Genomic DNA, 26877 nt, shown 5'->3' on the forward strand with positions numbered 1-26877 from the left:
TTAATTACTTTAATTTTTTTTACGTGTTTTAAGTAAACAGTCTCAGCTCTCCTTACTGATCTGAGTATTTACATAACTTTTGAAATTGAATCAGTTAAGCTGTTAAAAAACTACGTTAAGTTTATAGTTTCTATGGGACCTTCATTAGGTACTGAAGAGAGATATTCAAAGTTGTCGATTCAATTCAGACATGTTGTGGGAGGTAAATGGGGATCGGAAAGACCTTGTCGCAATGCAGTTAGTAATGGGTAGGATTCACATCCGCAAGTACCGCGCCAATCATCCAAATCCAGGGCCCAGAGAGAAACTCCACGAAGTCCAGCTAAGACTACAGACGATGCCACTCGATGAACCTCTTCAGGCCGAAGGTAAGAAGACCATTGTTTATTATAAACAGCGAATGTGCCATCCAGAGTTTGTGTTTCTAACCATTCTTTGGATCGAAGACCCGTGCAAACCTGAATGCAAACATAATTTTAAATTGTAGGCCGGACGTCCACAGGTACTTTAACACACATGATGTCTATTGTGGATTAAAAATAATATGCACACCTAGAGATTGTAATGTCATCAAACAATATTAAGCTCAAATCTGTAGGTTTAGCAGATTTTTGGGTTTTAAATTGGACAACGGTGATAAATATTAACTGTTTGAGCGCACTCTTCGACCAGGAAATAGCAACATCTATAATTTTAATTTGTAATGAATTAAAAAGGATAAGCATATCTTTCAGTTAGTGCAAGATATATACCTGTACTAAGCGAAAACGTTAATCAGGATTACAAAGCACAATTACGCTGTGAGTGATAATGATAAAGGACTTTAAGAAAGGATATATATGTATTGTTTATCTTGAAAAGATAAGAATTTTATAGTTGATGGAACCGACATAATTAATATCAAAGTCACGCATTAAACAATGCAAAGTTCACATCGTGTAGCCACGAATAATGTCTTTTAATATTTATCATTGTCAACCCATTTATACGTCACACGCTGGCCTAGTACGGGTTGGGAACATCACACGTTTACCGAGGGTAGCGAACCTTCTTCGACGTGTAGGTTTCATCAAGATAAATGTAACGTGGTAAATTTCAAATTAAATTTCGCAAATAAATTCCTAAAAACTCACGAGGTGCGAGCCCGGATTCGAACCCAGCGCCTCCGTTTGAGGCGGTAGGTCAAACCATTAGGCTACCACGGCTTTTTTTAATACTTGATTTTGAAAATATTAGGTTCCTAGACATGAACATAGTGTATGGTAGCCGTCAAGTACCGAGAGAGGAGAGTTACTATATGTTGAAACAAACCTCATTATATGCTAGGAATCCAGGGAAATCAGTATATAAACCAGGTTGACCGGGGCCAGCAACAAGTGCCCCCACTGCTGCGTTTGAGGCACTGCGTAATGTATACGATCGCGCGTAAGCTGGCACGCCCATCACTAATTGCCTGGGAGGCATTACACTTGCCCAATACGTCAGAGTCGAGTTCTGCAAATATATTAATGTATATGTTTTCGGTCATTTACTCTTATGACTGATGATTCTGAAATAATGAAGATCATTGTGAAACTATTATTGCAATTTGTCCTCAATGTACCTATATCTGACATCTTACTTAGATGTCAAATTATGTAAATGCAAGAGACGATTACTTTCCTATTCATAAATGTATACAAAGTCAGTTTGATTACTTACGAAACTATTAATACCAGCTGCCTCAGGGGTTTCCAAAGGCACAAGATACGCCGTCCGTCCAGTTGTAGATGCGTAATAATCATTAGCAGCAATAGCGGTCCAATCTACTGCTGCCGTCAAAACGTTGAAATCGTACGCCACTTGAGCAATTTCAGGGGTCGCCGATACCACAGTAGAAAATTCTAGGTTATGGGCCCGGAGAGCCCCTGACAACTCTAACACCAGGGTACTGAAATTCTCTTTCTCTGATGTTTCGTGTTGTGTACATGAAATCTAGAACATGAAAATTTTAAGCTAGTATATTTTAGCCAGTTAGATTTATTTTAGAATTATTCAGTAAGTATAATAAATTTTACATAGGTTAATAACTTTCAATATTCTATTCATATATTAATTATTTTCTGGTCGACTTCGAATCGATATCTCGAAAGAACACTATGCCAACTTTATTTTTGGTCAGTTTCTGTTATTTTTGTAAACGGCCATATTTATTTACTAATATTATGCTCCCCGAAAAAACAAAATTTGAAGAAAAAAACCAAATTTTGTGAAAAAAAATAAAGAAATAATAAACGAAATAAAAACAGAGCATATCCAAAAATTAAGTTGGCGTAGGTTCATTGAAGGTATTGCTATCAGGTGTATGAGTCTGTTTTATCTGACATTTGAGATAGTCACAGTCACTACCGTTTTACATAAAATTACTATTTATTATTGATTGGTTCTGCCGCAACTTACTTGTTTGCATACTGGGTATTGCCAGCCGAGCTGTAAGCCGTCGAAGTTCCATCTTCTCAATACCTTCAGCGCAGAGTTGATGAACTCTTTTCTGTGCTCTTTATTGACAGCCATTCGATTCCATTTATCGTTTTCAGAGTCTTTCAGACCACCCACGCCAAGAATGACTTTCACACCCTTTACACGAAGTCCCGTTATTTTACCGTAGAAATCTGCCAACAACAATTTAATACATAACGTTATCTGTTATAGAAATAACATACAGTAAAAATAATATCATAATAAGACGCATTCACTCAAAATCCCGCACTAGAGAAAATCTGTGTCGCGGATGCCGTGGTCACACACATAGAACACCACAAATTACACCCAACCTTACGAGAGAAATAAATGTAGGCCATACAAATATTTCCCGGCCCGGGAATCACTCCCGGGACCTTTTTTATTTTTTATATTTATAATATCAAGTAACGGGACGAACAAGTCGTGCGCCTGATGGTAAAGTACACGCCTGTCCGTAACAGTTGTAGTTCCATTCAAGAGCATTAAATCGCAAAGGTCAAAGGCACTGTCACTGCGCCCGTCACCCTGAGATATAAGTTAACAAGTCCCATATGCCTGTAATTTCACCAGCACCCTTACCGTTCAAAACCGGAACACAGTCATGCTGACATTACTGCTTGATGGCAGAAATAGGTAAGGTGGCAGTATTTCCCCGGACGAACTCTTTCACAAGGAACTCTGCTGCTACTAAACCAACTACTGGACCTATGCGTGGCAGATCAGCATGGTAATCGTTCGGCCACGGAGACAGGTAACAGTAACATGTACACAATGAACTCACTGTAGCTGTTAGAATCACGCAAGTCATTACTTTACTCATAAATTAAAAGATGAATGAATTATTTGTTTCAGTCGCGTGGCTATTTACACCAGTTGCAATGATTATAATGAATCTTTAACTTTATATTTTAAAGAGTTACTAACCGTTGTCAACATCTAATTCTAGATTTCCAGGTACCAATTCGTAATTGAGATCATCTAGGTGTGCCCATGTGTATATTATGTGCGTACATAGTGTAGGATCCACTTGTTCTGGACCAAACTTGCCGTCGTCTCGCCTAAAAGGTAGAATAATTTTCATAGTTTTATTTTATCTAGATATTTTCGTGCAAATCCTCTTTCCTGTAGTAAATATTTTGACTTGAAACATTACAATGCATACCTATAATAAGCCCAATTTGTAAAGTAGCAAGCCAGAATTGGTTTGTCGTCCAACACCTCAAGTATTTCGTCACCAGCCGTTAGTCGTAAGTTAGCCTTATGCCTGCAGTGAGATTTTTCTGGCCAATCACAGTGGTTCTGTAATAGCGTAATTTTATTATCATACTTATATGTGGTTATATTTTGTTTTTAAGAAGTCAACATACTTTGTCACTAATTACACGTTTTTTAAGTACGATATGGTTTCTTCTTATTTTCCCGATATTACGCCACAAGTAATCGAGATGAGGGTAGCCGTCGATAGCGAAATAGGGCAGACAGATATGTCTGTTCTTAAAGCTGTCATCTGCCGCTGACTAGTCAACCCGCGACCATGAAGCGAGTAACCGTAATATCGGGAAAATAAAAAGAAACCATCGTGGTAAGAAACCTGTAATTAGTGATAATCGTTTAGTGAATAATTGCGAAAACCTTAAAACTTATAAACATACTTTGTTCCAGTGTAGTTGTTCGGGGCATTTAAGTTGCGTGTATTGCCCGTTGATACACAAATAATATTTTCTGCAGTCGTTATCGTCACCTCGGAAAGTCGCTTCACGGCAGGAAACACCTTCGTAGCTTGGTTTCTATAATATATCACAGAATCAATGAATTCGTCATTCCGTTCTTTTGTTTCATTAATTTGTATCGAATTAATACTAACGTCGCTCTCGCTGTCAGTGTGAGGTTGTATTTCGTGAGGTGTATCTTCCAGTTCCGTCTGTGGCTTTAATGGTAATTGGCCTGCTGATGATACTTCTTCTGTCCCTCCTACTTGGTCCACTGATGATGGTCCTTGAACTGTAAAATCACTTTGTGGATCAAACATACTACTTCTTGGTAAAGAATGTTTAATTATTTTGATACACAGGGTTGACGTTATCGACCCATAGAATTGAAAGGTAAACAATATTATACTTATGTGGGTAACATACTTTCTTCAAGTAGGCAAGCGGAAGGAGCCTCTTGTCCTCTAAGGACAAAGTTGATATTACGCAGCAGCGGTGACTTTCCACATCCACAATACTGTCCAGTGAAATCGTCCAAGTCTAGGGACCAGATCATCCCTCCACCTAAATCTAGCGCGCGAATATATTCAGCTTTGTGTCGAATCATGAAGTCGTCGTCGAATGAGACCCACTGGTCGTGCAAAGTGGCATAAGGACCCATACGGCCACCTGCATCACGTGCTACTTGCCAGCCCTGAGACCGGATGCGCTCGCAGATCTAATTTAGAGAACGCCACTTGTCAATTGAGGGGGAACATAGACAATATTTAAAAAAAATATTTGCAAGGACTGTCTTAATTTTGGTTTCTTACCTCATAGAAGGCCAAGAACCCTCTTGCCCTGGTTTCATCACCTGGCTCACCACCGGCGAATGTTGGCACGCCAAGGCCTGTGCCTGCATTCTCTATCATTGAGAACGACTGCCCGTAGAACGGCAAGCCCATTATCAACTTCTCGCGAGATGCTCCCTTTTTGAGCCAGTAGTGTACTGTAAAGTTCTGTCGATAAAAAAGAAAATTTTCAATTATTTAAACAGTTTTCGATTGCGCATATGACGCTATTATACACTTACGGCATTCAAGGTTTGGTCATTAGCGTCTTCTTGAACATACATTGGCGCAACATGACCTGTTTTCTTCTCCCATTGCCCGTGATAGTCGTACGTCATTAAAGATATCCAGTCCAAATTTTCTGACAGAGTTGGTACGTCATAACCTGCAAAAAACATATCCATGTATTGTATTATCCGTATGTATATAGTTTTTCCAAGTTTTATTTATACTTTGATAAGCGCGATCAAAATGACCCAAATTTAAAAGTTCTATGTTCAACATTAGCCACTTACCTGCGTCTATGACACGCTTGCTGGCCGAAACAGCAGCGGATAGTAGCAGACCACGACGACTAAACGCAGTACGCAGTTCTTTCACCAGACTCGTGAATCCTGCTTTGTCGGAACTGGGTCCTTTGTCGCAATCAGCCTGAACATATTGAATTTCGTCAAAACAGCAAGAATATTGACTGTATTCAATTAAAAACTTTATTACAATGTAATAATATGTAAAATACTTTTATGAAATCTCACCTGCCAGCACTTAGGATATTCCCAATCAAGGTCGAGCCCATCAAATCCGAATTGCTCGATGAAATCAAGTGCATGGACTATGAACTTTCTCCTAGCTGAAGCATTGTTCACAAGTCGTGAATACTTGTCGCCAGCAGAATCATTCCATCCACCCAGTCCTAAGACAACACGTACGCCATGTCTACGGAGACCTATCACTTTCTCGTAGAATTCTGAAATAAAATTATGTGAGCGACCGGAATCCGGGAACGACTTTAATTTAAATTTAAGAAATAATTTTATATTTTATTACGGGAGGTTCATCGATGTTGTTATACCACAATATAACCTTACTGTGTTCCACATCTAGCCATGTATCATGCGGTTTGATGACCAACTTATTACTGTCCAAGACTGCAAATGCATACACGATGTGAGTACATAGGGTTGGGTCGATATCGTCCGGCGTATATTTTCCAGAACCAGGTCTGTAAAATAAAAAAATAAAAATCCATTCCGTTTCCATTTTGAACACAATATTGATGTATGTAAATCACAGTGGTGAGTTACGTCCGTAATCAGTATTTAATAAATCTATAGTAACTACCTGTACCAAGCCCAATTCGTGTAGTAGCAAACAATCTTATATCTCTCTTCTTTGAATATTGGAGCTAGTGTTGTTAGTATCGGCGGTTTCTGAGTTTGTGGTTTTGTCGTCAATTTTGTAGCTTTTTGCGTCGTAGGTCTGTTCAAAATCACTTCGATGTCGTCGAGGTCCTCCTCTATTTGATTTGCTGGTTCTTTGATAGGGGATGTAGATTGTTCTACGGGGGACGGCTGGAGGGACTCATAGTCTATGCTTGGGTCTAATAAACCATTCTTGATTGTATTTATTAGTGGGTGTACACCTTGATCACATCTGGAATAAAGACGATCATTTTTCGGATTTAACGGAATAGGTTTTAGATAAAAGTTAAATGTGTTATTGTTGTAAGTAACATTATTATATATAAAACTACACTAACCACTTCTTTGTTATAAATATTACCTGTTTCGGAAGTCATCAAGATCCAAAGCCCAGACCATTCCTCCAGCAAGATTGAGCGACTTGATGAAGTTTACCTTCTTCTTGAGCATCTCTTGGTCATCGAACGAGACCCATTGATTATCCTTGTATGCGTACGGTCCCATGCGTCGGGTGGGATCTTGGACCAATTGCCAGCCTTGGTTTCTGATTCGTTCGCAAATCTGTACATGATATTAGAGATTACGTTTTTTATACTTAAGAAAGTTGCATTGAATAACTTGTTAGTTTGTTACCTCATAGTAAGCTAAAAAGCCCTTCGCTCTTGTGTATTCGCCTGCCTCACCACCAGATGCAGCGGGGATATTCAAACCGGAAAAATCCTTTCTCCTTTCTACTTCCATGGCGCTCTCCCATTGTGTTTCTAGAGTGAAAGTCTGTCCATAGAGAGGCATTCCCATAACAAGTTTTGAAGGCGGAGCGCCTTTTTGCATCCAGTAGTGAATTGTGTAATTCTGTAAAAATAAATAATAGTATAATAATAATGTGCCCGACTGCTACACCAATTACAATATATAATAATTATATAACGTAACAAAATTGAAGACATTTAACAGTTGTTAGCAGAATGTACCAAGAATGAAGGCCAATAACAACTATAGATTTCTCTGACATCAGTTTCTTTTAAGGGATTCTGTCTGAATCTTTATCAAAATATACGAAAATATGCGTGACGTGATATATCATCGTTAGTTGAGCCGTAAAACAAATGTCATTTTTACTGTAAGTTGTGTAACAAATATAATAAGGCTATAAAGCTATAATAGGACTGGCATGTTTTCAGGAACTAACTTCCTGAAATTAAATAAAGAATATAAAATTAACACCTTACATGCTAGTCTGATCTAGTTGGCTTGAGTTTTCGAAAAAAATTCTTTTATTAATACTTACAGCATTAAAGTAAGTAACATCATCTTCAGGGTGATAAAACAAAGGAGCGACATGTCCAGTTTTCTTGTCCCATTGTCCGTGGTAATCGTAAGTCATCACGGCGATCCAATCCAGGTGCCGAGCCAGTGTTGGTACGTCGTACCCTTCATCTATTACCATTTTGTTTGGAGATACAGCGGCAGAGAGCAATAGGCCTTTGGGCTTGAACACCGAAGATAGTTCTCGAACGAGATCTGAAAAACCGGTTTTGTCGGAATCGGGGCCCTTTGAGCAATCCACCTGTAAAAAGGCAATCTTTATAAATAGGTATACGGTCTTAACAGCAATCAAAAAAAAAAGTTATTGAAGTTAATTTTGTATTTACAGTACATCAAAATTATTCACGTTACCAACCTGCCAACACTTGGGATATTCCCAATCAAGATCCAAACCATCAAAATTATACTTTTCGATAAACTGCAGTGCGTGCGTAACGAATCTCTTTCGAGCAGCGGGATCATTGACGAGTTTTGAATATTTATTACCAGCTGAATCGTTCCATCCGCCAAGAGCGATGGAGACTTTGATGCCGTGGCGTTTATATTCTACTACTCGCTCGTAGAATCCTGTAACAAGTGCACCAAAATCAGCTCTTTACTTTTATGTAGGTACCATATGGCACAATACATACATACATGCCAAAGTTTCTTGACTTTGTCATACATCATAAAACCATATAAGTACGTCCCAGTTCGAGCACGTAGTATCTACTAATAAATGTTCTGTTCACTTACGGTTATCATAATCCGCCCAAGAGTCATGCGCTGTGATGAGGCCGTCGTTACTCAGAACAGCAAATCCGTACACAATGTGGGTGCAGAGTGTCGGGTCAATGTCTTCGGGTGTATATTTGCCGAGTCCAGGACGGTACCATGACCAATTTGTGTAATAGCATACTAGTTTATAGCGCGCTGAAGACAAAATTAATATGAAGAAATAAATTATGCAGTTGTATGGATTTTCACGACACTTATTAACGACAATTGTTTTGTTGACCTTTTGTATTCAAGAATTGTACTTACAATTAATAAGGGCAGGTTTATTGCCAACGTCTGAAGACGTTCCAGTAGATGGTTTTGTGTGAACTGGCTTTGATGGCACCGGCGGCGTGTCGTGATAGGTATGCTCAGGTTCTTTAGGCGGTTTCACTGGTATTTTGACAGGTTTAGCAGTTTCTTTCAACGGTCGTGGACTCGTTGCAGGAGCCGTAGGCTTGCAATTTGCGTTTTTAGGCCAATCGCAAATTTGTTTGTCCTGAAGAGCGCACCAATTCAATTAAACACTTAATTTATTTGTGAATGGCACTTTACTTGTCTTTACCATTACCTGATTCCAATGAAGACCAGCACTACAAGCGAACTCCTCAAATTTACCAAACAAACAATGTTGGTAACGTGTGCAGTCAGAAGGTAACATAGCGTATTCGCCATTCTGGCAGTAAACTATAAAAAACATTAACAATTCATATAAGTTGGAGATACAAATATAAGTACTTGTTTTAAAGGTTGTGAATACTAACTTATCTGCACAGAATTTTGTGGCTTGGAGGCATCAGTCAAAGCAGCTGATGCAATCTGTCGTCTGTCGTTACAGGAAGCCGGTGAAGGGAAGTCACATTGCGACCTGCCAGGATGCCATACGAGTCCAGGTGCGCAACTCTGAGCTATCATCATTCCGTTCACGCAAACAAAGAATTTTTCACATTTTGGATGCGGATAATAAGAACCTGTGGTGCAACGCTGAAACCATTTATTTTTGTTTTAGCATTTTAACACCTTGCGTTCGTAATAGGTAGCTTGCATCTATAAATCTTACCGTCGATGGCTTGTGAGGATCAACATCAATTATTGGTTTCTTCGTTGTCGTATATGTTGGTTTTCTGGTAGTTGTCGCTGACATGGGAGACTTATTAACATCGGGTTTTTCTATGACAAAGACGCTTGTGATTTGTGTGTTTTTCATTTTATGTTTTGGTGAATTTGGTTTGATGAAACTGAGTGGTGTGATTTTAAAACAGCACTACATCTTCCTGATTCTTACATGTTAAGTATTATGTTTACCATAGTTTACAACTTACTTTCACACATAGCAAACTCCGTCCAATCACAGCGATTAGTTCTTTTGTCCCAATGAAGTCCTGGAGGACACAGCTGTTTGCGCCAATTGCCGGAAACGCAGAGCAAATATGCGTCACATGTGCTCGCTGGAGCATGCATCTCGTTGCCTCCACATTCTCCGCCTTCTTTCGGCCAGTCTGATGACGAAACTGCTAAATTAATAAAAAAATATTATTTATTATTACACAACGTTTTCAAATACAATTTATTGAGATTTCAATTTTATACTTGTAGTTGGCGGTCTTGTCGGTCTCGGAGGTCGTGTTGGTTTAGGTGCTGAAGTCGTCGGTCTTGATGCTTGCTGGTCTAAAAATAACAATTTTGATTAGAGGTGTTCTATTAACGTTGATCGCTTTTTTATTATTACTTCAATTTGAGTTTATTGTGCCAATAAAACAATATTATATAAATATATACGCTTTCAGGAATTACCTTTACACTTGGCATATTTAGGCCAATCACAATGCTTATCCTTCTGGCTCCAGTGTAGACCGGGCGCACAATTTTGCTGTCTCCATACACGACCGTCGCAATGCAAATAAGAATTGCAATCGCGTGGTACTTCACGGTAGTCCTGTCCGTTACACGGTGTGCCTTCCAGGGTATCGTCTGCAAAACAAGACATGTCAAAAAAATGTCGGCACATGAACAATCCACTAACAAATAAAGAGGCAAATAAATGGACACAAGACGCGATATCCTTTAATTTTGTCATAGACTATTAAGTATATTTTTTAACATAAAAATTCTAAAAAGTCTAAAAAGGCACCATGGGCTGTGCATGAGGGGGTGCTGGTTTCTACACTTATATAATATGGTAGTGAATGTTGGGTTTGGCAGAAGAAACACGAAATTGGAATTAATGAAGTAGAAATGAGAGCTTTGAAAAGTATGGCTGGAGTGGCTGATGGATAAATTACGGAACAGTGAGATAAGAGAGCGTTGCGGCGTCGAAGAAGATGTAGTGATAAAGATAGAGAAAGAGATGCTTATATGGTTCGGACTTGTAGAGAGAATGAATGAAAGAAGATTTACGAAACAGATTTATAAGGCGAGTGTGAGCGGACAAGTTGGTAAGGGCCTATGGGGCCGACCAAGGCGAAATTACCATGACCAAATTGGGGCCATTCAAAACGGTACCCTTGTACTCTTGGCCTAGCCTTTCTTTAGGATGGCCTCAATTTGGTCATGGTAATTTCTCCTGTACGATAGCACTGACGCGTCTTGATGAGGCGACAGATGTGTGTCAGGACCGTAGCAAATGGAAGACTATTGTCTCTGTCTACCCCGATAGGAAAAAGGCGTGAAGTGTATATATAATAATAATATATGCAGCGACAAACCAATTTAGTAAAGTACAACAAATTTAGGTACCTGTGCCGACAGGTGCCTGTGTTGTCGGTTTTGATGTTGTTGAAGTAGTTGTTGTATTTGTAGTCGTCGTGGTCGTCCTGGTCGTCGTGTCTGGTCGAGGCGGTCGTGGTGTCATCGGGGCGAGTGTCGTAGTCGCTGTGCTTGCTTGGTTATTGGGCGATTCTACAAAGTGTGTACGTAATAAATACTTAACAAATGATTTATTATGTGAGGAAAATATCATGGCTTTGATGCGATTTTAAACACTTTTACGTAACTCTATATAATATGTTAAAATAGTATTTTATCACCAGTGATCGGAATTGAGGGAGTTAGTTTACTTAAAGTATGAACGTTTTCTTAGTATGGACATACCCATTTCGTCATCAATGCGTATAAAATTTACTGCTTTTACTGTTTATTTTCTAAACGTCCCAAAATATACACTGATTTCAACTTTCACGATTTTCACACATTATGTGATTTTAAATTCGGGGTGTAATCATGATAAAAACATATTTTATGTACCTCGACGTTACGGATGTATTGCAATGTTTATGGTCTCGAAGGGGCCGATGCTGGTGTCAACATCTTCTAGTCCAGTCTTTCTAACTACCCGCACTTGGTCTTCATTAGCTATTTGTGCACTAGTGTTGTCACTAGACCGACACACAACACTCACGAACGAATCAAGGAACACATCGCGGCTGTTAAGAACAGGTCAGTTCCACATTTATGTGGTCTGTGGTCAGTTCAATAAGTCTACAATAGCCGAGCATTTGCTGGAATAACCAAACCACTGGATTGAGCTAAGATCCTAAGATCCTTTCTTAGAACATCATTACTACAGTAGAATTGTACGTGAAGCTCTTGAAATTAAAAAAAACATCGTATCTTTGAACCCAGAAGACGATTTAAAGTTTTCATCGTCGTGTGGCATCCAGTCATCAGCAAATGTAAGCGACATCAAGTATCGCCCGTCGCCGGATATCGTGAGTGTTGTGTGTCGGTCTAGTGACAACCCTAATGCACAAATAAATAATAAAGACCAAGTGCGGGTAGTTAGAAAAAATCGCACGGATAGAAGATATTGACACCCGCCTCTTCAGTTATTTTGAGACCTTGGACGTTCCAATACGTCCGAAACATTAGAGTAAATAAAATACGGTTATATATACGATTTAAGTCCCGAATTCAAAATAAAATCATATTCCAAAATATAGGTTATTCCCATTGCCGTGTTAATTTTTTATTTGGCTAAAGTATTTAAATACGTAAGTATGTGCCTATAGAAACACAACTACAATATAATTTTTGAGACAATAATTTATAGGAAATATTTAAAAAGAAATAATAATTTGTCGTCAATGTACTCAAATTTCAATAAATAATACTCATATTTAAATATAATAAGTTCCGAGAAAACTCGGGAATATCCACATCATTTTTTACTTTAGTTAAATTAGCTTCCTTAATTAGAATAAATATTAAGACTTTAAAACTGTCTATTCACGTAACAATAAATACCATTGCAATTAGCGAAGTTGGGCCAGTCGCAGCGGTTAGAAGTCGCCGACCAGTGCAGGCCGGGGGCACAGCGGTGCTTGCGCCATTGTCCGCCCTCGCATTGCAAGTATCCCGAGCAGTCGCCCGGCGCGGCTCGGTGCTCACCCGCCCGGCAGGGCGTGCCTTCCAAATTGCCTGGGATAATAGTTATTTCTTATGCAAGGCTGCAAAGTTGTTGATTGACAAGCGTGCTGGTATTGAAACTGAGCAAGTGAAGGAAACTAAGATTGAATTGGTTCTTGAGCGTAGCGAGGGTTTCAAGCAACGACACGCAGAACAACTTTGCTGCCGAGCGAAACATATAACTTTTCACCTCACTATAGCGAGGAAAATGGTAGATGAAAGAAAAACAGTTGAACTATAACAAACAAAATTAATTGTCGTTGTCAATTTAATGTCAACAATAATAAGAATAAAATATACAAACCTTAGATAATGTACGCAAATAATGTAAAAACATAAATAATGTACGACAAATGGCGTAGTTGAACGTTACATTTTTTTTTTATCGAAAGAAAATGTTGAACAGTTGAACAGTCCATACGTAACGTAAGTTTGGTGTTTGCTGTATTTGTCGAATAGGCAGACAAGGCAAATACTTTCTCACATATGTCGTCTACACATGGCGATTGTTTATCAAATATATCATATACGCACATACGAACAGGCATGTGAAGAATAGGCACCATTAGATTTTGATTCTCAAACAATTTTAAAAATTATGAAAAAGTAATTCAGTTCCCGTCCTCACCACTGTTGGTAGGTGGTGGTCTAGAAGCAGGTGGTCTCGTCGTAGGGGCTTGGGTGGGTCGTCGAGTGGTCGTGGTTGTCATAGACGGGGTGGTGGCGGCTGAGGGCCACCAAGTTTGTGCGGTGGTGGAGGAACTAGGTTTCCAGCTTGGCCAGGTCGTAGAAGTGTCTTCGTGTTGCCCGTGGTGATGTTCGCTCGTCATTGATCCTGTGATTTTAGGTTTTATTATGAATTTGGGAGACCATTTACTGAAAAATGCAAATAAAATATATTATAAAGTATAATAATAATTTAATAATCCCCAATAAATACATACATCCTTAGATACAGGGTTAACAATAAGACTGTAATAAGTTGAGTTACTATTATATCCAAGTGCTTTCTTCTTCCTATTTTGTGGGTTTCGATATCATATATTTAGTAGTAACGCTATTTAAGAATTATTAACTTCCACTAAGATATTATCGGATGTCAGTAAGAACTTCATTCGATATTTATTTTTATTTATTATCAAGTACTGTGCATAAATTAATTATATACCTATTAAAAAGCAATTAATTACATATAAAAAAAAAATAGTTGAGCAGCTCACACGGCTTGAATTCACCTTTCCTAAACAAAATTCATGTCCTCTCTTTGTAAATGTATTTCTATGCCACTTTTAATTATTATACGTCGTGTTTCTTCTTTGAGCTGACACATCGTTGTTGGTGTACATTTTGTATTACACTTGCCCTCAAATAAATAATTGATCAATTCGCAAGATCTTGGCGACCAATTGTTCGTAGTTTTGTTAAAACTACCTTTAAAATAGCCTATATTGATTACTTCCACTAATCCACACGTGGATGTTACATTGGTTGATAATGTGTAACATAATGTGTATTTGTCAAGTTTAGGTTCAACTCACACTGGCGCAGAGTCGAAGCGTCACGACGCGTCATGTTTTTTGCCTATAGCATAGTCATCTCTATTTTCAAATTATTAAGGTACAAATTTGTGTTATGCAAATGAATCACGCGTCGATGCGCGACGACGCGCGACGTTTGGTTAAAGACGAGCGGTTTCGCGCGTCGCTGAGCGATCTTGCGCGCATTGACGCGGCAGACGCCGATCTTACACTGTGATCCGGGCGTGCTAATGCGAGTGTCGTCGCGCGTCGCCATGCGTTGTAGTTATGCGACGCGACGCCGACGCTATGACTCTGCGCCAGTGTGAGTTGAGCTTTATTGAAATTGGTTACCGGAAAGTGCGCGAAATCGGATTCATCCCCTAGTTTGCCACCCTTAGAGGCGGAATATTTTCTTGAATTTTAAATGTCTTTTAAATTTCATCATTAAAATCGGTTTACAAAGTTATCCGGAGTTAGTTAGCCGGAGTTATCGCGTAACATACATGCAAAAAAAACATCGAATTGGAAACCTGCTCCTTTTTTTGAAGACAGTTAAAAATTGAAATTGTTGTAATAGGTTTTAATGACATAAATTCATATTCTTTACATCGTCTCACGTAGTCAAATGCAAATAGATAAAAAGTTTCACAATACAGAAACAAGGAAACGTCATCATCAGTAAGTGTTTTTTGAAGACTTTTGGTCTTTTGGTGTCTACTTGCCTACTGTAACGCCTAAACATACCATCAGACTCAGCAGGAGTAGTAATTGGCGGCGCAGGAGTTACAGGTTCTGGCGGTCGTTCGCACGGCGATTTGGGCGGCGCGGGCACGGCTCGGCCTAACGCTCGGCCAGCCGCACGCAGCAATGGAGATGGTTCTGTGCAGCAGCGGTTGCTGAAGTCATCTAAGTCGATCGCCCATGCAGTCACTCCACCCAAACCTTGTCGAAGAGCCCATTCCACCTAAACAAAATAATCATAGCTTAGGTATGATGCGTACAACTTGGAAAGATAATTCTTGAAACAAAAGGATTTATTACTACCTAGACAAAACAACATCCTGATTAAATAACATTAATTTAAAATAATAGGGGAGAAGGAGGCACCTTAGAACATTGGCAGCTTAGAACAAATGCATTTACGCAGTCAGTTTTAATGAATAACTTACGCTATACCGACTTTAGGAACATTTCTATATAGTAGGCCATGCTGATGACATAACTACACTGATAACAGGAAACTATGCCAATATAATCTGCGACATTACAAAGACAGCACTCCAGATTGTGGAAAGATCGTGCAGAACATATGAACTATCGGTAAATCCAACAAAGACAGAACTAGTTGTATGTTTACAAATAAAAGACTACTGGACTAAACTACGTTATCAACCGAAGTCAAGTACCTGGGGGTAATACTGAACAACAAGTTGAACTGGAACAAGCACCTGGGGAAATTTAAAAAAAGCTACTATCACCTTCTGGCAGTGCCATACAATGGTAGGTAAACAATGGGGACTTTCACCCAAGGTAACACTATGGCTCTACACAGCGGTGATAAGAACCATGATCAGTTACGGCGCGATAGTATGGTGGCCACGAACCAATCTGACGACCGCAACCAACTAGCTGAACAAATTCCAAAGACTAGTTTGCATAGCGACGACAGGCTGCATGAGGACAACTCCAACTGCGGCCATCGAAGTGATGCTGGATCTGCGACACCTCCCACTGTTCATCAGACCGGAAGCGGCGTCAACAGCAGTGCGTCTAAATAGAGCAGGCCTTTGGAAGCACATGAGGACCCCACATACAGAAATCCATTACAAAACTATTAAAGAGGAACCGCTACTGGAGGCGGCTGTGGATAGGATCCCGAAACAATACATTTTTGACAAAAAATACAAGATACAATTGTTTGAACATCCCAACAAGGACTGAATCCCAGAGAGGTCCGCGTCTTCACTGATGGATCAAAAACAATTTCAGGAACAGGTACCAGTGGTCATGAACAACTATAACATACTTTGTACAAAGGTACAAAATCTTTTCATAATAACACATGAACCGTAAGGGTTCTTACGGTTTGTAGACAAGCGAGGGAATCGTCATGGTCCATACAATAAACACCTTTTTAATTTAGGTATCACGGACAGCCCTCTATGCAGGGCGTGCATGGAGGGGGAGGAAACGGCCGCGCACATCCTACTACAGTGCTCCGGCGTGGCCAGCTACAAGGCAAAGTACCTTGGAGTGCCGAGGTCGCTCCCCGAAATCTTTAGCAAATTGAGGAGGTTGCTGAGATTTCTGGAGGAGCTTGGGTGGTACGAGTAGGACCTTGCACCCACCATACGTAAAATAGGCGCTTTGTCGTCGAGTTGCGGACACCAGCCAAGTACCAAGTACCAAGTACGCTATACCGACGTACTTTTAGAGCATGTGAAAAATATTCTTGAATAGCGAAAGCTAAAAGACGTGATATATTTTTCAATATTAAATTCCGGTCAATAAATGATTTTTTCATAATATGTTTAATGAAAATAAAAATGTCAATATGTAAAAATATCACTAAGTAAGTACACAACGAATTATATAGAATTTGATAATATTTCCTAAGAGTGTTTTCTATAGATCTATGCACATACACGTACCCGGCACAAATTCGTTGTAAAAAACTTAAAGTTATGAGTATTAAGGTAAATGGCAAATAAGTATTTTTATTGAAAGGCTGTTGAACACGATTTATCAAATAGCATGAACTTTAACAAAGAGATGGATTTTAATCATACATACCAACAGAAAAGCCTTTTACCTTTTCCTTGATAGACTTTGGGTCATCATACCCGACCCACTGATTGTCAGAATAGGCATAAGGTCCAGCTTTATCCTGTCGGCCAGTTTTCCAACGTAGATTCTTGACTGTAAATAGAATTTTAGATATAAGTAATTTGTGGTGTCAATAGATTGAATACATGTAATATTGACATAAACACTTAATAATTTTGCATAAACGTCGCTACACACCTCTATAGCAAATTTCATAATAAGCCAGCATGCCCGGTTGCTTAGTAAACTCTCCTGGTTCACCAGGGCCGGCGGCAGGAGCGCCAGGGCCGCTTGGCCCTTCCACATCAGCCAGTCGAAACGATTGCCCATAGAAAGACAATCCCAGTAGCAATTTCTTAGGGTCTGCACCACCGCCAATTAGTGCTTTAATTGCGTATTCCTTTAAATGGAAAAATCTTGGTTGCATTAATTCCGCTTTTACGTTCTTCATATGACTTTACCTTCATTATACATCAAACCACACTATAAATATATATATATAAAATATAAATTTAATCAAAATATACACAAATTAGAGTAGTGGTGTAAATGACTATCTCTTAATTACAAGACACTTACAATAGAATAGTACGCCAGCGGATCATTAGAATTCGGTACTATTGGTGTATGGTGGGCTGTAGTTCTCTCCCAGCCGCCATGGTAGTCATACGTCATCGCACTGAGGAAATCCACTGACTTCGATAGGGAAGGCAGGTCGTAAGCAGCCTCTATAACCTCTTTGTAGCCCGAGACTGCAATACCGAGTTCCATATGCGCACCGTGGAGTGCTAATGATAGTTCCTGTGAATTTTTGAAATTCAGGAAGTGAATTTATTTCACTAAATATTTAGAATCTTCACGTAAAGTGAAATAATCTACAGTCGTAGGTAATTCATTATATCTCATACGACATTGCATAGGAAACAACAACGATGCCGTAAGTAACCGCTTTGGCAATCGTATGTCTTTTCTTAGTAAATATGTTGGTTGTATAATAATATTGTCCATCTGGCTTCTATATCTGAATAATAACATGCTTCTTCGTTACCATCACACAAGATGAAAGTTTTGCGCTGGCCTAGTTTACATTACCTTACATTTAATTTTAAATATTTTGCTTCGCTTTCATTTTAATGGTGTAGGCGCTGTTTTTAAAATATTAATTTAGAGATTAGATTAGAGATTTAGTTTAAAAAAAATTGGGTTTTTGAATTACACTCGGGACCACGGGATCCAAGTAGACAGAGGGGAAGGTGTTCTTTAAGTACCTGAACAAACGTGGCGTAATTTGCTTTATCAGATCTTGCTCCCTTTTTACAGTTGCTCTGCCAGCAAACTGGGTAATTCCAATCCAAATGAAGACCATCAAAATTGTGCATACGTAAGAATGGAATGAGTTTCTGGATAAACTTCGAACGAGCGCTGGATGAGGAGACGAGGCGAGAATATTTATCGCCGGCTGAGTCTGTCCACCCTCCCAAGCCGAGAAGAACGTTGACATCACTTAAGGATGTCACGCGTTCGTAGAGATCTGTGAAATTAGTGCCAAGATTCATTTAGAAAACAATACGGCGTCGGAATTATGTGGCAGTCTTGTTCTTTACTCTCCAACGGTCAAAATATAAGTACGTACAGAGTACTAAAAATGCCGACCACAAAAGTCATTAATTCCCTAGTTTGCCACCCTTAGAGGTGGAATATTTTCTTCAAATTTAAATGAAACGATTACTGAGGTACTCTCTATCTAACAAAAAATAATCATCAAAAGCGGTTCTCATATTCGCGGAGAATCGATTGGCTATTGAAATCAAAGTAAAAAAAAAATCAATTACACTTTTATGTGACATTTTACAAATTTACAATTCTTACTATTATTAATGTCCGCCCAAGGGTCAAACTCCTTGGCCACGAGGTTATCAGGAGTAAGGGAAGCATATGCATAGACCACATGTGTGCAGAGCCTGCTGTCGATATGCTCTGGCACAAACTTTCCGTCGCCACGCCGATAGAATGCCCAGCTGGTCATGTAGCACACCACTTTTTTGTTGTTTGCTTTTCCTATATAAATCAATAACATTTTAATGGACTGTTACAAGCAAAACGACTGCATGAAAATAATATTTGTTTAAAAACATAACAGTATGAGAATAAGCTTTATTCATAATTAGGTAGATTCTTCTACTTTGTACCCTTGAAATTACTTTAGACTGGAAACCTCCACACAAGAATTTTTGATGTGTTAGTGTTATTGAAGCAAGCAAAGAATCAAAAAGCTATACGTTACCGTCACTTTCTTCGCTGAAGATATTTGGGTCACTTTCTGTGCCAGTTTTAAGTATATTCTTCTCGTGTTCACTTTCTAAAATACTCCTTAATTGCCTATGCAAATGTAAATTACCTTGTGTTCTTAAGTCTGATTTAAAAGTTTGTGTGTGCTTTCGTACACGAATCTTATATTGTACTGGCTGTTGAGGGTGTGATTTTAGTAGAAATCTGGCTAGAAATTGCATTATAGCATAGCAGAAAGATGTTATATAGAAAGAGAAAGAAACGTAATACTAATATTTCTACGTGAACAAAATACCTTTCTTAGCATCAGTCTGATCTGCAGCCAACAGTCTTTGTGCGTCATTTGTTTTCTGTATTATATCTTTAATAGGATCATCTCCCCACTGAAAAAAAAAGATTAATGAAAATTTACTTCATCTAGATATAAACTTATTTTTTTTTATTAAGAATGTATTTTAGTTGAAATATACAACACACCTCAAAGTCAGTTTCATATTTTTCTGCTGAATATTTAGAAGCATCAGCTATACTTATTCTAAGGCTTTGACCTGGTAAACATTTTGCGACATCTTGATGTCTGTAACAAAACAATGACTCGATTTAAAGTATTAATAAATCAATGGGTCAATGTTGTTACGTCGGTCTTTCATGTTTTTACCCGCAATATCCAGTAGAGGGGTCGTACAGACGATTCTCTTCACAGACCAATTTGTAATTGATTCCACCATTACAGAAGTAAAAATGAGCACATGACTCCTCATCTGACGCTAAATAGGCACTATCCGAATCACATGAGCCAACCTTTAGTGATGATTGATCTGTTTGAATTGCTTCTCCTGAAAAGACGATCTATTTGTTACTGTTATTACCTAGTTAATTGTAACGTATTTAAAATTTATTTCTTGTTGCATATGACCGTGTATATATTTCACTAATTATTACCGTTAAGGCTGGTAGACATAGCACTTAGTATCGGGAACGGTGACCCACATAAGCCACGGAAGTCGTCCATATCCACAGCCCAAGCCGCCGCACCGGCTAGACCAGTATTCACCACGAATTTCATCTATCACACAAAAAATAAAACATTAATACATTAAACAATAATTAAATATAAAAACAATTAAGAGAGTGTTCTATAGAAAACAGGCTTATTTATTAATACCTTCTCGATAACATTCGAGGGAGAATCGTAAGTGACCCACTGGTTGTCGAACACAGCATATGAATTGCCAGACTCGTCTAACGCACTTGCTCCTTTGCTTTCACGTTCCATCATGCAGATCTGTAATAATAAATATTTTTATTCGGTCAAGATGCTCTTCATCTTTTCCTGCATTTGCATTGCTATTTTTTTTTCTTTACCTCGAAATAAGCGAGCAATCCTTTGGATTGGGTGTACTGTCCTTCATCGCCCCACCCGCTTATAGCAGCTCCAGGAGCAGGCAAAGTTGATGCAGCTAGAGTATAACTACGTCCGAACAAAGGCACACCCAAGACCAGCTTGTCAGGTGCCATGCCGTGGCGAATGATGTACTTTGCCATGAATTCCTGCGCAATGACATGATGCTTGTTAGTTTTTCGTTTTATGGTATGTACAAATGTATCTGCTTGAATACAAAAATAATTGTTATTGAAAAGAATTACAAAAATTGCACTTACAATGTTATCATATCGCTGATCTCTAGAAGACGCTCCAGGGTCTCTATGCAAAGCGCTGTGCTGCACTGCTCGTGATGGAGGTTCATCTCGTTTTCCATGAGTCATATCCCACGCCTGAAGGATCGCATAATCTGTCGCACCGCTGACTGCACTTAAGTCGTAGCCGTCTTCTATTTGGTATCTACAAATTATAATAAAATCATAAAACTATGTGGATGGGGATTGTGCGCTACATTGAAATAATTTGTTACTCTTACCTAAATGGCGGTAAAACGGTGGAAAGTAACAAACCGTAAGACGAAAACTTTTCTCGAAGCTCATACAAAAGTCTTGTCAGTAGCGCTTTTTCCCTGTCGTCTTTTTCGCCTAGAATATCAAATAAAATAATATTTTGTTAATTACTCTTCATTGTTCACTGACTGGTACTAAAATGTCCAGATTAATTTGTTTACCTGGATAAACCCAGTGCAAATCAAGGCCATCAAAATCATGTTCTCTTAAAAAGTTGACTGCACTCTCAATGAAGGAACTTCGTCTATTCGGTTCCTGTGCCATTTCGCTGAACAAACGAGCGGTGCCATCTCCGCCTACGCTGATCAGTACCTTTAGCCCGGGATGACGTCGTTTTAATCCTGTAGCTATTCGGTAACCGCCTGGGAAAAGGAAAATTAAACATTTAATATTATTATTAATTAGCATATGGGGACACAAGTGTTATATTGAAATGTGACAATGTGCTTTGTGCATTTCCTTTTAATGTGCAAACGACGGTTACTTCGCTTTACAACTTTTGGGCCCTTGGAAGTAATATTTGTTATATTGGAACTCTTACCGAAGTTTTAACAGATTTATAACACGAACCTTTGATAACGTCGTAATCTTCATTAGCGGGTAACACGGCGTATGTATGAGGATGTAAAACTGCGAAGGCGTAATGCAGATGCGTGCATGACTTGGGCACTAAGCCAGCGGTGAAGGCCAGAGGAGGCGCTCGGTACGCCGCCCAGGATTGTAAATAGCATACAACCATTCTACTAACTGCGGGGGCACTCGCTGTTTGTTGCATCTCTATAAAGCAAAATGAATTTTCAAGTACAGAAAAGAACTTTAACGACCATAGAATATAACACGCTATGTTAATTTACCTTGAAGATTTGCATTGCCTTGTTGCAATCTTTCGTCATTTTTGGAGATGCTATAATGTGAAAGGATTTGCATTATTAATATTGTAGTTACTGTAGTAACTATTATGTAGGCTAAATTAAGACATACTTATTCAAGTAACTGGCGGCACCATAGTAAAGTCTGACATTCCCATAATGGTCGTTATCTGGAATTGACTCTGCATCCTAAAACAATTTTGTTAGAACGTTTTTTAAAACAGATTTCTTTAATGAATAGCATATTATTCGAATAATTTTCTTACTTCTGCTGATTTGTATTTATATAATAAATCTGTGTAGGTGTCTTCATCTAGCACTGATATCGGTCTCTTTTCCACTGCATCTCGTAATGGCAATCTCCCCTCGCCTTCAGCTCGAAGACTCCTAAGAAATCAAATCTTGGTTTATGCGAATTGTATGTATGTACATTTTCAATAGTTTAAAAGAAATCCATATTTTTTTATTGACTTCATCTTTACAAACGTATGCCTTGAGTGGCAAATTATTTGCTTTAGAACAATCGAACATAAATTTGTTGTCCGTCATGAGCTATTGTGGGAAAGAAGTTTGGCATAGAATTTAAGTCGATACTTGGAAAGTACCTCTACAAACATAGTTCGATTCATTGTATGATACAAATTTTCTTTACCTGAAGGGAACACTTTCAACCGAAGATCTGATAGGAGGCGCAAGCGGTTTGTGTTCTGGTGCAGTCTCAACGGTGCTGCGTATAAAAGCATTGATGTCCGAACGTGGTGACGCTATTGCGCTTACGCATAACACCAACGCATATGCGCACTGAAATGTCGTTATCGTGTTTTAGTAACACAAACTAAATTAAAACTTAAACTATTAATTATAAATAGTCAGTAAAACTTATGCCGTGGTATGAAACAAACGACTATGTAAAAATCATTAATAAAAATGAAAGTAGGTAAATTTATTTGCTACTCAGCAAATATTTTACTTCCATTTTTATTAATATGGATTTCCGCAAAATAACGCCTGAATCTATTAATTATTTGGAAAATAATTAGACGATACACTTTAAAAATTTCACAATCAATATCAGTTATGTGGGGTATGTGGTCATGCTTCGAAAAACGTGTTCACAAGAGAATTTAATTGGTAATTACTCGTGTGTCTTTGTGTTTGACTTGATTGTTACGATCGCGTCGCGGATAGATATCATTTTTTAAACAAAGGCTCTAAGGCTGTTGAACCTTGGTAAAAAACTTGTATGCGTTAGTCAACAATGCAAATACGTATCAATTACTTGAGGACATACGAGGTAAAGTCGAAGGACCGTTAGAGGATACAAAAGACCGTGCAAAAAATCGGTTCGTCTTAATGGTTAGTAAGCTATTTAATAAGATGATAGTGTTAAATTTGTATTATCACTAGTTGCAAGTACGAGTGTAGGCGTCGGGTCGATGAACTTATCGATCAGGTATCGCACTCCATCTTTGCGTAATTTACATAACTTGACAGAGTGAAGATCAACACTTAAGACTGGTTCACGAAAGCTCATGTTTTCTTAGTAAAATGTTATCTTGGTTACGTGTGAGAGTTTACACTATATTTAGGTTCTGTATATACTAAACAATCCAAGTTTGGAATTTTTAAAGACTTTTTAAAGAGTTAGTAACTTTTAGTTTTTTACTAGTTCTAGTTAGCAACGTAGTGTTTCTTTTTATTGAATGACACTTAATACTGTCTAATTTCATGTGGTTCTTTATTCCGATTCTAAAACGAATGATAAATGTTGATATGGAATGAATTTATAGCAGAACGGGGAAAAAAACCACTTCTTAATTTTTATAGATAAAATGTGATCTCATAAATTATTTCCTAAATGTTCATCAGTACATTGACTTTTGTCGTTCGGAAAATAACACGATTTGCATACAGGCAGAGGCAGGCTTCAGAGGCAGGTAGTAGCGTGGGGTCATCGTCATCATCACCGACCAGTCTAAGGTATGTATTTCTCGCGATATTTCGCCAACGGATCCTAATTCAATCTTTTATTTTTACACTTTTGAGGACTCGTTTTTAAATATGAAAAGCAGGTACAACCTTCCCAAGTTCAAAGTTATCTGTCCACACCTTATGTCATAACAAAGAGAACACATTAAATTTTCAAATTTAACATGATTTTAACACATTTCGACTGTGACCTGGCAACTGGTACTATGTCAATTTTGCCAATTTTACAGAATGAAGAAAAGAATTGTTTGCGTCATTTATATAGATATCTGGTTACAAGTTACTACAAGTTGAATGAAGTCGATTCTGGCGCCAAAATTAAAAGTATCTGAGATGGAATTTCTTGCAACGCTGCGGAGTATGAAATAAATGGCATTAAAAAGTGAAATCTTTACAAAATTGAGATAGTACCGGTTACCAGTTCACAGTCGATCTATCAACATTAAAAAAAATTTAATATCTACTCATAATATGTTTTGAAGTAATTGCGTTAGATTTAGTTTTTACAAGATCGTTATTTATTACAGTAGGATCAACGGATTGCAGCTCAGGACCTTCAGAAGGCCAAGGGTAGCGACGCTTTAGACGTCTTACATTTGCGTGCATAACGCGCATTACACACGACTGAGTAATGCAGTACAAAGATAGCAGTACTGACCGCTTTATTTGGTTTATTAGCGTAAAACTTCAACAAAAGGACGTACGGTACCGTTAAGTAGAACTTGTTAGCGGTGCCTATTATTCTGATCGATTAACCTCAAATTTCATGCGCTTAATTTTAACTAGAGAGCGTGTAACATACACGCGGTGCACCTACTTCGTATTATTCGTTAAAAAAAATACAAGAAAAGCCTTTATATGTACAAAACAGAATACAAATAATATGACACATTGAAACCAATATCGTCACTAAAAAGCCCCTTTTTTCCAAAATTATGCTTATTTTCAGTAAACATTTACAAGTTTATAGTTTATTTGTAAATAGTCAAAGTTGACTTTTCGTTTAGTGATGTTATTGCTTTCACTGTGCGATATGTACTGTAAGCTCATAACAGTTCCAGTCGTTCTTATGTTGTTTTGTTCTTTAAACTCTTAATAATTCTAGCAGCCTATAATGCCTCGGGTGCACATGTTTATCATTCAAAACAATATCATATAATGTCATTATGAGACAGTCGCCAAGTCCCATGACCCTGTAATTTCACCAGCACCCTTACCCTTCATTCAAAACAAATTAATGACATATATGGTAAGTAAATAGGTCTTCGTGCCGCACATATTAATATTCGTTTTCTTTCCAGTTCAACTGTTTTCGGGCACGTTAATACTATTGAAATTAATGAACACCAATCAAAACACGGTTAAATAATATATCAATTGACACGTATTCAAAGACATTAAACGATTTGACTATTAAACTATTTAATTATAATAATCTTTTGAAAACCACATGATCTAAATTGTGAACTATAATAAACGATTTATTTTTGGTAACCATCTTAAAATAATATAAGTAGCTAACCACCATCATCATCATATGTTGATGATTAGCTATATTATTTTAAGAGGGTTATAGCTAAGTTATGCTTATAGCAAACAATACTTTGAAAATATTTTGCTTTTTCTAAAAAACCGAATTTAAAAAAGAGAAAAACTTACCTGAAGCAAAATTTTGTGCCCCATAACGGGGAGCTTTCTTTTTCACAACTGCTTTCAATTTATCTGTAAATGATGGAGATATATTTTAGCATCTCATTTTCCAATTTCAAAATGTTAACGTTCCCCATACAAAAGCGAATTATTTTCTTTATTTCTGACGTTCAACATTTAAAAATTTAATAAACTATATATCAAGTACTTATAATTTATAACTGCGATGTGATTTATTACTGCGTTTAATGCCGGTAGCTGGACCTCAGTATTACAGGAAAGGAGGGGCTGCGCGTATGTCGTTTGTCGTGAGACTAGCGTGTGGCTTGCGCGTCTCCTAGTGTTAAATACTCGGAGTCATCGCTCGTCTCGCCCACACATTTAATATATTATGTATCCATGGAGTTTGGGGATGTGTATAATTGTTTACCCCTCTATGCAAGAGTTTTTCGGAAAGATTATTTGCAGAATTCAAATATGCATTGTAATGCCTATACAAAGATTTGTTACTTTGATAAATATTTTTCCTTTTCTTTTGTGAAAAATTTTTGCTTGTTTTTTTGTTACGTAATTTGGTTTTCTTTTATTTTACTGATAAAAAAGTTCTTATGTACTTAAAAATTGTGTCTAATTTGGGGCTGTCGGCGCAAAAGTGGTGTAACCCACATTTAATTTTTTCTACAATATTACTTTAAATTATACTAAAGTATATAACTATTTAATAGTTGGATGTCATTTTCATGTTTGTTAAAAATTTTATAATTGAATATTTTCATTATATGTATATGTTATTATAAATATTTATATTTATATAATAATTTTTACACATGAAA

At 37.9% G+C, this 26877-nt stretch overlaps 1 protein-coding gene across 6 annotated transcripts; it reads right to left on the minus strand.

The window, feature by feature from the left end:
- On the minus strand, positions 1-26336 carry LOC113237607 (probable chitinase 10). Of its 6 annotated transcripts, none has more exons than XM_026474200.1 (52): positions 26285-26336; positions 26054-26116; positions 23058-23206; positions 22672-22792; positions 22518-22594; positions 22391-22440; positions 22107-22313; positions 21698-21898; positions 21503-21611; positions 21246-21426; positions 20949-21134; positions 20749-20868; positions 20526-20649; positions 20242-20419; positions 20061-20160; positions 19879-19966; positions 19164-19352; positions 18563-18825; positions 17874-18095; positions 17493-17694; positions 17281-17387; positions 15213-15432; positions 13577-13783; positions 12787-12960; positions 11281-11442; positions 10339-10515; positions 10135-10212; positions 9867-10043; positions 9605-9714; positions 9309-9528; positions 9116-9231; positions 8812-9043; positions 8524-8700; positions 8144-8355; positions 7751-8029; positions 7096-7314; positions 6824-7023; positions 6383-6694; positions 6130-6263; positions 5797-6008; positions 5557-5692; positions 5284-5426; positions 5024-5209; positions 4638-4929; positions 4367-4503; positions 4155-4289; positions 3665-3801; positions 3427-3560; positions 2440-2651; positions 1702-1974; positions 1312-1494; positions 1-458 (listed from the first exon to the last, which is right to left on the minus strand). In XM_026474200.1, the coding sequence occupies exons 2-52, from the start codon at positions 26075-26077 to the stop codon at positions 180-182; spliced, it is 8763 nt and encodes a 2920-aa protein (XP_026329985.1). In that variant the 5' UTR covers positions 26078-26116; positions 26285-26336; the 3' UTR covers positions 1-179. The 6 variants fall into 6 exon arrangements, 5 of the variants coding, with proteins under 5 accessions (XP_026329985.1, XP_026329984.1, XP_026329980.1 ...); XM_026474199.1 differs by having other exon boundaries at positions 9867-10055; XM_026474195.1 differs by having other exon boundaries at positions 9867-10058.
- Between the last annotated feature and the right edge of the window lie 541 nt (positions 26337-26877).

The sequence above is a fragment of the Hyposmocoma kahamanoa genome, unplaced genomic scaffold (genome assembly GCF_003589595.1).
Source record: "Hyposmocoma kahamanoa isolate Upper Pololo Valley unplaced genomic scaffold, ASM358959v1 93, whole genome shotgun sequence".
Classification (NCBI taxonomy): Eukaryota; Metazoa; Arthropoda; class Insecta; order Lepidoptera; family Cosmopterigidae; genus Hyposmocoma; species Hyposmocoma kahamanoa.

What these genes read in the sequence shown, in the direction of transcription:
- LOC113237607 (XM_026474195.1), bottom strand. Translation starts at nt 26,077, where the DNA reads ATGGGGCACAAAATTTTGCTTCAG. An exon ending in ACAGGCACCTGTCGGCACAG is followed by an intron (nt 10,516 to 11,280) that starts GTACCTAAATTT and finishes CTTGTTTTGCAG; the next exon opens with ACGATACCCTGGAAGGCACA. An exon ending in AATATCCCAAGTGTTGGCAG is followed by an intron (nt 8,030 to 8,143) that starts GTTGGTAACGTG and finishes GCCTTTTTACAG; the next exon opens with GTGGATTGCTCAAAGGGCCC.